The following is a 16,684-nucleotide window of genomic DNA, read 5'->3' on the forward strand; positions in this document are numbered from 1 at the left end:
TGTAATAAAAGGCAACACAATGTTAAAGAAAAGATGAGAAAACCACAAAGAAATTAATCTCAGGATAAGATCAATAGACGGTGCTCGTCATTGCTTTGTCATGCTTTCATCCCTGTTGAAATCTGGTAGACACCTTCTCCTTACAGTACCATGTGTTCACCACTCCCACACTCCCACAATCCAATCTTGTCCATCATCTCCCACCAATACTGTATCCAGCACCCAGCTTTGCTGAAACACTAAAGGAGGTCTTCCACAGCATTCCTTCTCCTGTGCTGGAAACTAATCTCCTCAGTATATACAGTGCTGCTTAGTTTCAAGACACAACAAACAAAACTGTTTTCACCTTTCCAAGTAATCTTTTTTTGTTAAGATATTTATGTCTACTAAAGTGAAGACAGGGCGGTGCCCACCACTAGGTCTGACTGGCTTCCGATATCCTGGACTAGGGCTCTGCCTCAGGCACAAATCACGCAAAACTGAACTATGATTTCATAGACAGAAAAAAAGATAAGGTCAGAGAATTAACTGACCAGGTCACTGCTAGGCTTTACCAGTGTAATTTAACTAAGCTGCATCTTCAGTAGGCAACAGTATGTAGGAATTATTTGGCCAAAACATGTTCAAGTCCAAGGTCACCATCCCTTCTATGAAGAACCTCCTTGCTTCAGCAAGTGAACAGAGAAGTACTCAAGAACAGCACACATTTATGCATTACTCCTCTTATCCCACTGACAAATAAAAAAGCTTTGTCCTTCCTCTCCATGTGACCAACAAGAAAATCTTTGATAAGGGAAGTTGTTCCTTAAATTAACCAAGGATCTCTTATCCCTGTAGAAAAATTAGCTCCCTGACTTCTAAACCTGTGAGATGAAAGGTCATTTTCAGTCTTGTCTTGAAAACTAATGAGCAATAATAATGTATTATTTACCATACGATTGAATAAACAATTCCATCATTTCATTTCTACATACAGAGGAAGATAATTAAGTAAGATAATATTCTCACTGACATAGGAACAGTTCCTGGAAAGGTATAAGTACAAATTTTCAGTATTATCGCTTTCTGCAAAGCATTTGCCTTGACGGAAGACTATTTTGTTTACTAATACTAGTCGAGCTTAATTGAATGTTGTTTCCACAGTTTATTTAATCCTTGTCTATTTTAATGCCAACCAGGTATTTCCTCATTTAACTTAAAAATGCCTAGAAGTCACAGAAAGAAACATCCACCTACCATAAAAAGGGCTTCGTAGTTTTCAATCATCTTTTGTACAACAGCTATGATAGCAGTACTTTCTTCAGCTCGAGCTGAACTCTGAACTGTGAATTCTTTGTCTGTAGATTTCTGCTTGTGCAACAGGTTAGGGCCAAAGATCGTAGCCAGGTTAAGTGATGTCATTTTGTTCCCAGTAATCTAGAAAACAGAATAAAAAGGAGGTGGGGTCTCCCAGGATCTAATTTATCCAGAGATTTATGTATATACACAAATACATGCAGACAAAACATTTGACAGATGGTTCATTCATTAAAACCAAAAACAAGCGCTAATCAAAAATTTAACCATTTTCAGAAATGTGGAAACACTTTGTTTGGACATCTCCACAACAAGCACTGTGGATTTTCTTGACAAATTTTCAAATGGACTGGAGAAGAAGGTGAAAGTGCTGCCTGCTTTAATTCCCTGGCAGGTCAGCAGTGGTGTACTTCTGAACTTGGAGATATCGCCTCCCACTTCACTTTCTTACCTCGTTACTGTCTCTTAAGACACAATACTACAAATTGTTAGTTTTTTCAACAGGCAATCATGATATGAAACAGATACAGTGAAGAAAAGCCAACTTTTCCAAGTTTAAAAAGTTAAACAGTTTGGATACTTGAGAAACATGCTCATTATTTTTATTACTATTTTCCTGATTTTTTGCTTGTTTCTGAGAACACACTGAATATTTACTTTTTTGTGGTTTTGTTTTTTACTTTCTTCTGCATCTACAACTCTGTGCCTAAAGAAGCAAGTGTAACCTGATTTTGGAGGAAGTAGAAGGGTAGGAACAAGTACTACACTAGACAGCAACTATATGAAAAACATGTCATAGAGGTTATTAAATCAGTATTTTCATGTCAAATTTGTGAGTAGACTACTTTTTTCCCATTCTATTCATTTAACAGAGCAAAAGGCAGGGGTCATGTGCTTCTCTCTGTATCTCTACTTGGTTGCCATTCTGGGAATGCAGAAAATGATGCCAGCAGTTTGACTACATAAGACTGCGAGTGAATTTTGATAGCTGAACCAGTAAAACGTGAGGCTTTTTTAAAAGAACAAACAATATCATATGAGTTATTTTTTTCAGCTATATCTGAACAAATTAATTTTAAAAAAGGTCAGAATGAGGCACAAAAAGAGGCAGAAAATAGCATTTCAAGAAATGAGTGGGACAAAATTAATCCTTTCAAAGCAATATATATATATATTTTTTTTTTTATAACATGGCATCTGCTGAATGTTCCAGTTGAATTTACAACTGTCTACTCACTACACCTTTTTTTTTTTTTAAGCAAAACAAAACAACTAAAGCTCAACTAAATAGCACAGAGCTGATAGTTAAAAACAACAACAACAATTTTTCCCTTTATCACTACTTAATCTTGCAAAGACATCTGCACCAAGTAGGTGCATGGTGGACAGTCATAACAAACATGTTATCACTTTTTCCAGCATGACTGTGTTTAAACACCCCCTATTGCACACCACCACGCACCCAGCTGTTTTTTGGGTGATCAGAGTAGTGATCCACCAAGGATGCGTGGGCACATGGTGTCTTGAGAGAGCCAGGGGTAGCCTCTGGCTGTGCCTGGATCAGCATGTGCAGGCTGTCTGCACAAACAGTGAGTCTTCTCTGAAGGGCAGTCTCGGGGCATCCCTTAAAAAGTGATGTAAACATATCAACTGAAATAAGCTGGATGAGTCATTTTAATAAAGTTCGTCGTCTGTCTTCATCTTCATGAGAGAAGGGCTTTCGAAAGACATAATGGAGAAGAGCCTGTGTGCCAAAGCTCACACGTCTTCTTTCCACTGATAGCAAAATACAATCTTTTGCCCTGTATGCTTTTATTCACTTAATTATTAATGAATAGCTTAAGTAATTATGAATAGAATACTCTATTGCCTATAAAAGATATACAATTGCATGTAATATTCTTGATGCTTACAATACTGCCAAGGTGACTTTCATAAATTTGCCTTGCAATACCTGTAGCAGAGCTGATGTACTCTTAAGGGGAATGAAAATTCCTTCACTACAGCTGTTTTGCCAAGCCCACTCTCTTAAGCAGCATCAGTCCTGCAATAAGATCCTCTCGGGTACATTCCTCAACTGAGAGAGAACTCTTTGCTGGACCAAAGGGACCAAGGCCTTAGCCAGCTTATATGCACTATGTTTGTAAGTACAGTAAAACTGTTACAGGCTGCTCTTTTCCAATGCCTTTCATTATAGTGGTTTAGTTGTCTATCAGCTTATTGCTGAAGACAAAAATAACAGCATTTGAAAGGGATTTAAACTGAAAAAGGTCCTGAAGTCACATGTAGCACATTTGAAGTTAGGACTTCAGGCAGAAATTCAGCAAAACTCAAAGTGCCTATTCTTGAATAGCAACCAAGTCCAAAAAGAGTCCAAAGAAGTCAGCAGTTTTCCATTTGGAAGACTCTTCTCCAGGTGTTTCAGCAGCATCTCAGAAGTAACCTCAGAACCTCTCTGCTACAGACCACAGGACAAGGAAGTCCCTTCCACAGAAAAACTGGTACAATTTTGTCAAGAAGTGTCTGACTGCATCCTTCTCATTCAAAGAAAACAGAGTTGCTGCCTTTTGCAGAGCAGCCCACTAGTTCAAATATTTTCCTGGGAGAAAATGGGAAACCTGGATTTTCAGATCTTCTGTAGTGTGACTGTCTTAGATGCACACGTCAATGCTCAGAAGTACACCTAAGCAATGCAGCTATGGGTATTCTTGTCACTGGGGTTGGGTGCAGTACAGTCTCTCCACTGAATTTGTTCCAGAATGCAACAGTAGGGAGGCCATTATGAGAACAGGCAATGATGGACCTTGACTCCAACTGGTGATTAGGTCTAACAGTTAGAAGTGCACCTGTCCTTCATTTTTTTATTCTTCACTACACAATTCACACAAGGAAACTAAGAGAAAAAAGAATTTAACTATGTCCAAAAGTCATATAAGAAAGCAAAAAGCAGAGAATGAAAAAAGAATGAAAAAGCACACTCTTGAATGCCTGACACTTTTCTATGGAGAAGAGGGCTGTATTTTTTCCATAGAATGTAACAGGAAAAAACAAAGGTGGAAAAAGGATGGACAACATTAAATAGTCTTAACAACAACGCCTATAATGTTGTGCATCTCCCAGAGAAAGTGCTAGATGCCTTACTGATTAAGTCATATAAAAATTAAACTCATGCTAAGAATGTAGTAAAAAACTAAATATCAAATGTGTGGACAAGAATAAAAAATCTCCCTCATTTTTCAGGGGTATGTCACATTGTTATTTCACAGCCTTAAAGATCTCTTTTGAGACCCGTAATTAAGCAAAGTCAAAGGACATGACTGTTTGGAACTTACCTCTTGGCCATCTTTGTCTGTGGTGTCTTCTGCGTGGCCAGCCACTGTGGAGAGGAACTGCAGCAGTCGGTGTAGGGTATCGCAGTTACAGGGAGGTAGGAGATAAATGAGAAGCTGTAAGGTGCTTAGCTGTTCATCTGGCTCTAATACTAAGAGGGGAAAAAATACATTCTAAGAAAAGTACTCCAACTAACCGAAAATCAGAACAAATATACTGTTCCCAGCCCAAAGGAAGGCATAAGAATAGCTTTGTTTAATGATAATTTTCCTCGTAACATCAGAAGAAAAAGAGAAAACACTTCAAGGAAATACCAAAAGCATAACAATATTCTTATGGGATTTTTGCTTTGGTTGGTCAACATTTTGCTTATAGGTTCATAGGCTCTTCTCCCAGCCTATGAGAGCAAAATCCATGCTGCATACTCCATCACTGTCACTGAACACAAAAATTATGTGTAATTTTCTACTTATTACATTCATTTTGGTATAGTTATGGGTTTACAGGGCACCCTTTGGAAGCATTCCAGTAAAGTTTATGCTTTGGCATTATAATTTTTTTTATTATTATTTTTTTTTCTTCACAATTTCACATCTTACAGAGTCTGGGAAACTGGAAAAGCAGATAGAAATGCCAAGGACATTCTACACTTCAACCACCTAAAATGCAATGGTAGCCAGAGACAAAGGTGAGATAAAGTCAGGATCTCAGACATGAAGGCTAGAAGGAAGCTGAAGAACATACCAAGCAGCAGTTCAAGCCTGAATGGTCAAACTTTACATTTTCCCAATTCTTTGAGAGACTGGACCCAGGTTTTAGCATAAGCCAATACATTTGGGACTATTTAATACAATGTTCTGAGAGCCATTAACTACCACCATGAAACTTGAACTTTTGAAGCTAGGCTTTTGAAGCCAGACCATAATTTTGATCAGTGAATAGCAACAAAAACTAAGAGCATTCACAGTGCTGAGATACCAGGAACATTAATTCTATCATATATACCAACGTAAAAATAGGTATTAATAGATATATGTGAAATCTCTGTTCTGGTTCTCTGGATTAATACAGTATGAAAACCAAGGAAAGTCACCAGCAAATTATAAATATAAATATATATATAAATATTTGAAGTAAATCAAGGCTAGAGTATTAAATGCACAGAAAACACAATACAGTTAGTAGAGATTATAGAATTCAAACAAGCTTATCAAAAATCAGTAAATAAAGATGCTTCAAAGCTCACAGAGTGTGTTGATGAAAGGTGTATAAAGTTCTCTAGTGAGAAGCGGGTCAGGCATATCACGCAGAAATTCCTTTAATAAAGCAGCAACATCATGAATGCTGTGCTCTTCATCCAGCACGACATCTATGCCTCGGTCAAACTCTTCACGTAACTGAAAAAAATCATGACACAAAATCTTAGTCACTTAACTAGCATATTCCAGCATAGAAGGTCTTTTAAGATGTGACCATTTTCACTTTCCAGATTGCAGAAATGGTTTTTGGTAAGGCTGAATATATAATTCACTTCTAAGTGATCATTATTAGGGAGATAACAAACACCACGCTAATACCTTTATGAGGTATTTCTATTTTTTTTTCCAGACAAAACTGTGTGTAAGTCAAAGGCATCAAACTTCCCAGAGGCAGAAGAAATCCCTCTCCCATATCCAATATGCCTTTCGAAAATATAGATGCCTTACTTTCTGAAGAGACTTCCCACCACCCATAGCAGAATACTTTCTTCAGGTTGAGAGCTCTATCCTTTACTCTTTTGTTATTTTTGAAATGTTCAAGATGTTTTAAAACTATTTCCTGGGAATACTTCATATCTTTGCTAATACTATGAGGTGTCATAATATATCCTTTCAGGGAATAATTATAAATCTTACTAAACACAAGGAAATTTGAGATATCAGCTTGCTTTACCAGGATTATTAAATGCACTTCAAAAAGGAAGAAAGAAGGTAAATCACAAGCAAACTATGTGTGATAATCTGAGGAAAATCTTGATTACAGGCAAATCTATGTTATGTGTATATGTAGAATAGGTAGAGAAGGTAGAAAATCCCCATATTTTCTACATAATTCGTGCCATCATAATGAGCATGAAAGGCATTCTATAAAAAATAGAGCCTCCTTTCTAATTTATTAGGGTTATTATTGTTATTAAATTAGTCTTTATTAATAATGAACAATTACAGTATGAAGACCAGATTTTTTTCTTTATTCATCATTATGTTTTTGCCCACTGTTTTGTAGCCAAATGTTTTCCAGTACTGAGTTGGGTATTTAATTCTCAGATCATGTCTGCTCTTCAGACTGATGGCAAACATGGAACATCACTGTGGAGCACCACAAATTACTTCTATCCAGAAGATTACCCCCACAGATACTGCCCCAAGGCAACTGAGGAAATAGATTAGCACTGCACCAAGAATTTGGACTTCCCAAATAGCTGTCTGAATCACGAATTGCTAGTATAGCCTTGAATATAAAGCTCTTCTGGTCCATTATCTTCAGAGGCCTAAATGGATTGTCCTAATTAGCACAATATCAAATAATCATTGGTGGAACACAGCCATGTTTCAGGCCCAGGTATCACAATGGTTAAAAAGCAGTACATTTCCACGTCAACCGTAGGTCTCTCAGACTTCCTTCACAGTGAATATTTGCAGACTTTTGATAAATACACCCAGTGAACTACCGCATCCACTGGACACGTGAGAGCTGGGGACATCCCTGCTGGGAGAGGGACAGGAAAGCACAGCTCCAGCCATGCCGCTCTTCAGCCTTGGGGTCTGGCAGCTTCACCAGCACAGCTGTCCTCCATGCACCCAGACTAGTGTAGAGGCCTGCCCTCCCTAAGCTCAGCAGTTATGCTCTGCTCATGCAACTGTATGGTTTCTGGGCACAAGCTAGTACCTGGCACCTGGGTATACCAGACTTTGATTCAGCACCAGCTCAGGAGCCTCGGTCCTGCACCCCACTAAATGTGAAAAAGCTCTAAGGTGGTTTGTAATAGACATGTTCTAGATTTTCCCTTCCTGCTCACCAATAAAAAAATCTGCTGGCACATGCACTCATTTATTTATGTATTTACAGCAACAGACTACAGTTGAAATAGGACATTTTCTAACCGGGGGGAGGAAGGGAAACAAAACTATGCCTGCTTTCTGTACAAGAAAAACTAATGAACAGCTGCGAAAGCACACCAAAATCTGAGTATTGGGTTTGGCTTTCCATGGTTCAGAAAATGAATGGAATTTTAATTGAATCCAGACTTTCCCATGTGTTCATGTTGACAGCATTTATTATTGTAGCTGCAAGGGCCAAGCTGATGCATCCATGTTGTTTAATAAAATAAATTAGTTCATCTAATTCAATAAATTAGTCCCTGTAATAGAATACATAAATACCCAAATCTCTTGGTTTCCTTAGCTTTTGAAAACAAAGTGAAAGAAAAACTGGTGAAAGGTTAGTTATGTTTGAAGTAAGGCTTAGGTTACAAGCAAGTGATATAAGCTCCCTGCTTTCTCCCAGAGGTGTGATGCAATTGTACTCATCCCTGAATAATAAATGTTTTGACGTCAAAACTTGTAATGCAAATTAGAGGCAACTTACTTTTCAATATTTTTTCTAGTACAGGGTTGATCTAACTGTGTCTGCAGACCATGAGTGTTTTCAACTTCATGGTATATCATCCACACAGCAGTATTAACTGGTAGAGAGTAAACTACTAATCAGCAGGTTATACTGTTCTGCCAGCCAGAATCAAGACAGTTTATCTATTCATCATAACTCTCCAAAGAAAGCCAATCATTATGTTGTATATTTTTGCATCACAGAACCATTATTCCTGGGATTAGATGCAGCCAAGCTTTCTTTTGCTCTTTTCTATTTTGTCTTTTTGGTCTTAAAGTTCCTAGCAGGGGTATTTTACCATAACTTTTTGTCTTCTCTCTAAGCATCATACAACCATTAAGCGCTATTGTCTACAGTTCTAATTCAACATGTATTCCCAGCTTCTGGGAATAACAATGCAAGAGCTAGGCTGAGGAAACACCCACTTCTGACTTTGTCTGTGGAACCTAACCGTACACCATCTTTGCTTTTTCAACATTTGGCTGAGACTAGGAATTGGATGGGTCTGCTCTGACCTTAAAGTGGAACGGGTAAAAGAAAGGTGATGTTTGGGAACAGCAATCCGAGGGTCAAAGAGATTGTTCTGTACTTTCATATTTCTTCATACTGTAAGTTTTCTGAAAAAGATTTACAGTTTTGGTTTACTTTGGGAGCTGCTGCTGTTTCTGAGATGAACAAGCAGCCAAGATTTCTTTTTCCTGACAATGAAACCTTTGGAAAATTTCATCACGGTAGGCTATTTGGATATCCAACCCTTTGCTACTTCAATGGAGCAAAACATACAGTGATTGTTAATCTGTTGAGATCCTGAGAAGGATTTCACCAAGTGTTAAAGAAGACTAAAAATGTCCTGTTATGAGCTATCAAGAAACATAATAAAGTCACTAACACAGGAAGTCTGAAGTTCTCTGGGTGAAGGACTGGGAAGAAATCACCTAATGGAAAGCAGTAAGGTTATTTGTACCTTACCTGATGAGGGAAAAGAATATCCATATCTACTCACCTGTCTTACTCTCTTTTTTGAACTTCCAACTCTGAATATTCCTACTGTCTGGAGACCTGCAAGTAGAGCACATCAGACAACTGTTTTATTGTATGATTTTCTGCTGAAAGTTGCATTGACTCAAAGCAATCTGGGCTATGTGTGTACTTGAAAGAGTAAGAAAAAAAGGCGATAAAAAAACACACAACTTATTTCTTTACAAGGTTATACTTACCACACTGAGACAAAATCCCTGGTACAAGTAGCAACTCAGTGTAGTTTACCAAGCTTGCAAATGGCATCTCTGTGACATTTCTCTTGATGCCATCTTCTTAGTGCCACTACTATTGTGTGAGGGACAGAGGTAATGCTGACAGTAAGACATGGCTCAGTGTTTTGAGGCAGCTCTTCCAGGACTGCCATCGAAGGAAACAGGCAATAAAATATCTAAATACTTGAACACTGAGCTGTGTCTTTGGATTTGGGAAGTAGATGGTGTTTGGTTTTACCAGCTGGCTGTATAGTGCCTACCAATATGAAGTTTTCCTTCAAAGAGATGTAAATAAGTTGTTGCCTGCTATTCCAAGAGAAATCAGTTCAAACCTTCTTCTATCCTTGTAGATACTACTGGAATATCAAATAAATAATATGTGGTTGATGAATGGACACATATCGTCAAGTAACAGCAACTGAAATATTTGAGATTAAAATTCATCTTAGAGGTGCCACAGTCTTTAGCAATTAGAGTGTAAGTGGAAATCTTAGAGGCTTGAACAGCTGTGTATATGGCATCATTTTATAGAGCTAGACATCATTTCCAAAAAGGATGAGACCGTCTAAGCTTTGAAAAATTTATGGTCTAACAAAGGCTACTCAGAAATATTCATCTTCTCTACTGACATACAAGAAATGTAAAATAGCCTTGTAAAGCAAATGTTGTCCCCCCCCATAACAGCCATGAGGCTACACTACTTGCTGAAGATGTGTAGCTCCACAGTATGTGGAGCTGCAGATTCTCATCAGAAAAAAAATCAGGTTGGATTCTGCCTTTTAGCTTTTAGTCTCAACATGGCACCCCTCTTCAAAAATTCTTCTGTTTTCGGTTAACAGAAAGTTGAATTGATAGAACAACACAGAACGAATTTAGTAAACCCAGGAACATTGGCAGGGAATCATCTGAGATGGAGATACTCATATTGAGCAAAAACTGGAAGCTCGTTCCTGCACAAACATGCAGCATTTGTTTTACTCTAAGGGCCTGAAGGAAGTCAAACCTTTACGACTCTGGGACCTGATCCCAGGGACAGCAGAGAAGAAGAACTAGGCCAAAGGCCTTTATGGCTAAAAAAAAATAATCTTTTATTTTTTAAAATTATATACTTCTGTAATCCACAGATACTTCTGTGGATTAAACTGAAAATTGAAGAACATCAATATTTGCTCCAAATTATTTCTGATTATTGGGTACCACAGTGTACTCTTAGAAAATGCACAAAGAAACGTCCTAAGTTTTATTTAAAAGGAACTTTTAATATAAAGCAAGCATTTTAGTAAAAAAGTGTTGCATAGGAAAGTATCTTCATTATTTCAGTGGGTTAAGAGGATTAAGCACTTCATCACTAACGTTTAAGTGACATTAAATCACAGTATCCAAAGGAACCTCAGCTGGATGTCTCTTTTTGCTGACTCAGACATTTTAATGTTCTCTGAACTCAGCTAACCTTACTAAAAGGCATGAAAGTCATTCATCTTAAACTTAATGATCCCTGTATTTGTCAACCATGATATCCCCTCTCTGTAAAAGGCTAACAATGACTTGCTTTCATCATTTTCCTTTATATATTTGTAAGCAACATGGTTTTCAATTATGTACTGTAAAAGCTTAGCATTGTTGTCTAAATTGCAGTCCCTCATCTGCAAAAGCCTTTCATTCAGAGTCAGTAAATGACTTCTTTCTGGTCACATTAGGCATCAAATGCATCATTTGGTGTTGCAGTCACCAGTACTTAATGGTTTGTTTATCATCTGGTCATGTGATAAGTCTGTCTTGCTGTGGCCAAGTTATTTCAATTCTCATGAAAAATCTTTACAAGACAAAGATATATTGGGAAAGATGTTGAACAGATACCTTGATTAACTATTGTTTCTGCATTACAGAAAGCTGGTGGGAGGTTTGCGTCTGAATGATCATGAAGACACAAGAAGAATATTGGCACAATTTTATAATTCCCTTCAGAGAGAGCAGGACTGAGCCTGAGGCTGGTCAGCAGGACTCAAGCCAGGGACAGGGTAGGCAGCCTGAAAGCCTTGTAGTGAACAGGAAAATGCTTCTTGGAGCTTAATATAATTTAGTGTGGGATTTTTTTGTTTCTCTAAACCTCTATTTTCAAATGTTGTTTCTAGCTAAGTCTTGCACTGTAGCATAAACTGTTCATTTAGCTTTTGTATCTTAAGATCCACTGGCTGGTAAGAATGACTGGCTCGCACATTTCAGGCTTTCATTCTCACTGTATGGGTAAATCTGTGGGGTGTAAAGATTCATTCTTGCAGAGCTGAGCACTCCATTACTGGATGAATGACTTCCAAGAAAGTCTTTTCCTTCATGCTGAACAGGCCAGTTTGCAAACTTATAACACAGGTCTTCTGTTTGGGAGGAAATCATCTTCTAAGTAATTACTTGTGAGACAGGATCTTTAGCAAGAGGCAAAATAGGAGGGAAAGTGTCTGACTTTCAAAGATGTCCTTGCAATTTTAAGTATACACTTGTTTCTCAAAATACACGTTTATTTATACTATAGTAAAAATACATCTGCCACTCATGGGAAAATGAGATATTCTTACCATGTTTTTCCAAGTGCTGGCAGCAACTATCTACAAGCCGGGGAACCTGCCTGTAAATTGGGTTCAGGCTTAGTTTCTTATCTCTTGCTTTTTCTTTCTTGCTCTGGGCTTCTGCTGGCAAAGAGAGCTGGAGAGCTTCTAACAACCGTGACTGATTGTCATCAAGATCAGTAATAGAGTCCACAGACATTGCACCCTGTAAAATACACATGCATGGACAATCAATATGGCTGGAGAAACCTAAAGGCCACATTACTTCATCTGACAAAGAAAAAAAAATGTCTCCCTATTTTAAATGAACTAATATAAATATACACTTTGTTATGCTGCTTTCATAAAATAGTCAAGTTCTAATACCACTGTAATGGATGGAAAAATCAGGACAGTAACAATGCTATTATTACCAAACCACAAGAAATACAAATTAGACACTAAAAAAAATAAATGCTTTACATTCATTTGGCACACTTTTTCGTTATTGTAGAAGACTGGCTATACTCCAGGACAAGGATGAGTCAGGGTTTGCACATGCAATTCAGCCATACGGTGTTTATGTGCATGAAGGTATATATACATTTTTAAACCTGATTCCCTATTTCTTCCATATTTTGGGCAATTGTATCAGTGAAAATTACACAAACACCACATATAGTTGGCTAATTATTAGTAGTTGGCTACCAAATGATTTGCTGTAGAAATTGAAATAAAAATGCATTATGACAGACAAAGACTCACCAGAGGAGGTACAGAGATGATATTTTTTCAGTAATTCTACTTCATGCATCTTAAAATCATTAATATTCCAATGAAAGCTATGAACGTTATCGTTAGATTACAGGGAAGCACAAAGATTCAAGCAGTCAGTAAAGGACAAAGCAGCATGAGGTTTATGGCATTTCCAATGTTCACACTTGAAAATGAAGATTTTTGTTTCAAATCACAACATTACAGTTATTTCAAAACAACCTTTTCCCTCATGGTTGATCAATTGTTATTAAACTTACAAAGCAAAAGTATTTTAGGCTTATGAATAATAATAAAAATAATTAAAAATAAAAGACATTTTTTTATTTCTCAATAAAATATATATATATTGTATAATATTTCCTTTCCTTCTGAAAAAAAAAAAACAAAAACAAAAACAAAAAAAAAAAAAAAAAAAAAAAAAAAACAGATACCATAACCTAAAATGCTGAACAGGTAACCAGCATGCTATTTTAACAAAGAATGAAAAAGTGTAGAATTTCCATTCAAAACTTTGCTGAGAACTCTAATTTCTTCAAAGCAAGATCTTCTGATGCTGACAGGCATTTCATAGACTGTAGGCAAGATCGTTATGTCTGTTAAATGGGACCTGTTCAACTGCTAGGGAATTACCAAGCTCTAGAACTATTGTCTTCCATCAATGTAGAAAACTGAGCTTTATAAAAATTTCCATCTTGTAGGCAACTCAAATGAAATCCACTGAGATTTCAAATGAATTTAAAACATTTCAGTTCATAACATCTAACTTATCAGGGTTAGTCCTGTTTCTCATAACTCATGGAAGACTTAGGAAAAAACACAGAGAAGTTTTTAGATAATTTTTTGTGACCCACATCTCTAAGCAATTACTAGGCACTTTGGAATGCAACTTCAATCCTGATTTCTGGTGTTTCTCAGAAAAAACATTTGTTTGATTCCCCTTAACATTTCCTGTCAAAAAGAAAGAAACAAACAAACAACAAAAGAAAGAAAACAAACAAACAAAAACCACGGACATTCTCAGGCTGTGATCCGTTCTTGTAGAACTTCAAGCTGAACTATTTTCCTCTTTCCTTTTTAAAGATTTTGGGTTTCAGACATCAAAATCAGTTGACTGGCACTGCAAATCCTAACACAATCCTCACCACTGCAGTTCCCAGGCAGCTCCTGTATGACAGTTGCCCACCTTTATACCTTGCACTTGCTGTTCCTTCCCTGCCTGCAAAACATCCTCACCTCATGAATCATTATTATCACAGAGTCACTTAAGTCGGATTTCAGATCCCTAAAATAGATGCAAATACAGTCAGTTCTCCATTATCCTTGGGCACTTTATCAAAATTGTGGATTAACTGCGACACTGAGCTGGCTTTAGGAAGAATGACCTTGAGTTCGGTAGCCAAAGTACAACACTACCTGGCCATACCAAGTGCAGGCCTGCTCCACCATGCTGAGCTCAGAATCTGAATAAACTGGGCAAGTGAATGGCACAGTTACAAGGACCCGAATGTCACATTTACAAACCACGTCTCCAATTTAAGTTTAAAACACCAGCATGGGTTTTATGGGCAGGACTGCACTCTGTGCAGCATTTGCGTGAGAAACTGTTTGCATCAATTGCATGAATCAACTTTTTTTTTTTTTTTTTTTTAAATAAACATTTGCCTTGATAAAGTTAAAGTAATGCAACCGAGAACACTCCAGAGAGAAAATGGTAGCTCCCTCCACATCCTACTCTCCACCTTAGTATACTCTTACTTCTCTGTAAGTGAACCTTGTGCTACTGCAGCGTCATGACTACGGACGGACCAATGGGTCAAGTTCAACACCTTGAAAGCTGCAATCTTGGTATTAAACCAAAGCTCCATAAAAAGCTTCTAGGAACTTGGTTCTGATGGACCTCTATTCCTTTTAGGTAACAAAGGATCCAGGTTCCTAATGCTTGCTGGCTGGTCAAATACAAGTTAGAGATCGTATCACACTTTGTGAAAAGAACAACAAATGACCATGTCTAGAAACACGAATCATCTTTCAGATGAAAACAGGTTTTGATGCCAATGGGTGTATACAGTGAATTTCTACTTTTTGTCAGTGCTTATGCCAAATGCTGAAAGAAGTTGGCAGATTTCTCTTCACACACATATTCAAGTGTACTTTGCACTTGTGTGTGTGTGAGAACAACTGCCTGTTCATATGGTCTGGAGAAGCCAATGGATGTGCACTACATGTTTATAATAATGCAAACATCTTGAAATATCATGCCCTCAGCTCTTTGCAGACAGACTGTTGACACTTCAAGTATAACCTTCAGCTGACAGCTAGAGGGAAAGAAGGCAGGCTGTAGGGCTCTTGAACCTTCTCTTAATCTGCAATTTACTCCAGTACTCCAGATCCACCCTTCTACCCCTCTTAACAATGCATCTTGTAGAGCCCTATATCAAATTTCTCTGAAGCAGGTTTTCTCCTTGGGAAAAGAAGGCTAGGATCTTAGGAAAATGTTTTATTTTCCAGTGTCTGTTCACGTATCCTGAATTCCTTCACAGATTACTTAACAGGGTTTTTTATCTAAAGTATTTTACTGTGCACTTTTATCTTCACTACAATATGAAATAAAAAAGCAATAATTTTAGAGCCTCTATCCTATGGACAACTCCGCTAAAAAAAAAAAAGGAAAAAAAAGAAAACAAAACAAAACATTTATAATACTGCTACTAGCTGCAGCATTGGAAAACTGGAAATCTCTATGAGTTCAGAGCATAAAATTTACTTGCAAGAAACAGAACCCTGCAAAAAAATGGTCTACCAGATACCTTTCTTGCGTGCAGGATTAACATTCAACCTAAAACACTGCACTGTGTTCTGCTGCCAAAGGCATTTTCTTAGCATGTATGCAAAAATTATTTTAAGGGCCTGGTACAAATGTATTCCAATAACTTATTTACCACTAAGGACAGGATTTGAATTAGGCCATAAGGACTTCTATTAACATTACGACAGATTAATAGTTAATTTATTTCTGAGTTTATGGAGCTAAATTAACAGAAGCATCTATATAAATATCAATCACACAGGTTTAGTCTTCTCAAGATGAAAAAATCAGGTGGAAGATGGATGGAATTTATTAAATCTAAAAGACCTAAACATAAGGAGGTAGATATAGGGAGTGAGCGGGAGGAGTTCTAAATAATCTCTATCACTGAGATCTGCAACAGACTCACACCATTCATATGATCTTTTCCCATCAGCACCAGAAAAAGATCACTACAGTGAGGGTTTTCTGGTATTCATCAGGCTGGCCTCCACTTAAAAGATCGTGGTTCAAACATGATGCAAAAATATTCCACAATCCACAAATAAAAGTGTTTTTTTTTTTTTCTGCATCGCCTATACCCTCCATAGAGCAACAGGCACGTACGATGATGTTATGGGTGTACTTACACGCCTCCTTGCTCGTGGTGCTGGCTCCGGTGTGTTAGGAGAAGTGGATTCATTTGGTGTTTCTGAGGTGGAGCTGAGAGATGAGTTACTGCTGGAAAGCTCTTTGTTCTGCCTTTTTGTTCCAAACGGTAAGAGAAAGGCCACAAAATCTGAAACATCTTTTTGCTCTTCTCTCTGAGAGTCTTGCTTGAGTTTGTAGGCCCGGTCATTAGCAATCACTTGGGACAAGGGCATTCCAAAAGCCTGGGGAATAAATTCTGCAACAAAAAAGTTAATATTTACTGAACATCTGATATTTATTTAGTACAGAAAGAAGTCAGTATTAAGCTGTTAAAAAGAAAAACAATCTGAAGTCTCTTTAAATATATAATAATTCCAAGGAGGTACAGGACTGCACAACAATAA

At 37.4% G+C, this 16,684-nt stretch overlaps 1 protein-coding gene across 8 annotated transcripts in view; it reads right to left on the reverse strand.

Annotated features, from left to right (window-relative positions):
- ARHGAP6 (Rho GTPase activating protein 6) overlaps nt 1-16,684 on the reverse strand; it is a 313,487-nt gene that overhangs the window by 17,333 nt on the left and 279,470 nt on the right. For all 8 annotated transcript variants that reach the window (XM_068682860.1, XM_068682850.1, XM_068682881.1 and 5 more), the window contains 6 exons: nt 16,280-16,536; nt 12,098-12,293; nt 9,278-9,333; nt 5,873-6,023; nt 4,629-4,777; nt 1,237-1,416 (listed from right to left, as the gene is read on the reverse strand). In XM_068682860.1, coding sequence (XP_068538961.1) covers nt 1,237-1,416; nt 4,629-4,777; nt 5,873-6,023; nt 9,278-9,333; nt 12,098-12,293; nt 16,280-16,536 — 989 coding nt within the window. The remainder of the gene's footprint in view (nt 1-1,236; nt 1,417-4,628; nt 4,778-5,872; nt 6,024-9,277; nt 9,334-12,097; nt 12,294-16,279; nt 16,537-16,684) is intronic.

This window comes from Anas acuta, chromosome 1 (genome assembly GCF_963932015.1).
Source record: "Anas acuta chromosome 1, bAnaAcu1.1, whole genome shotgun sequence".
In the NCBI taxonomy this organism is placed as follows: domain Eukaryota; kingdom Metazoa; phylum Chordata; class Aves; order Anseriformes; family Anatidae; genus Anas; species Anas acuta.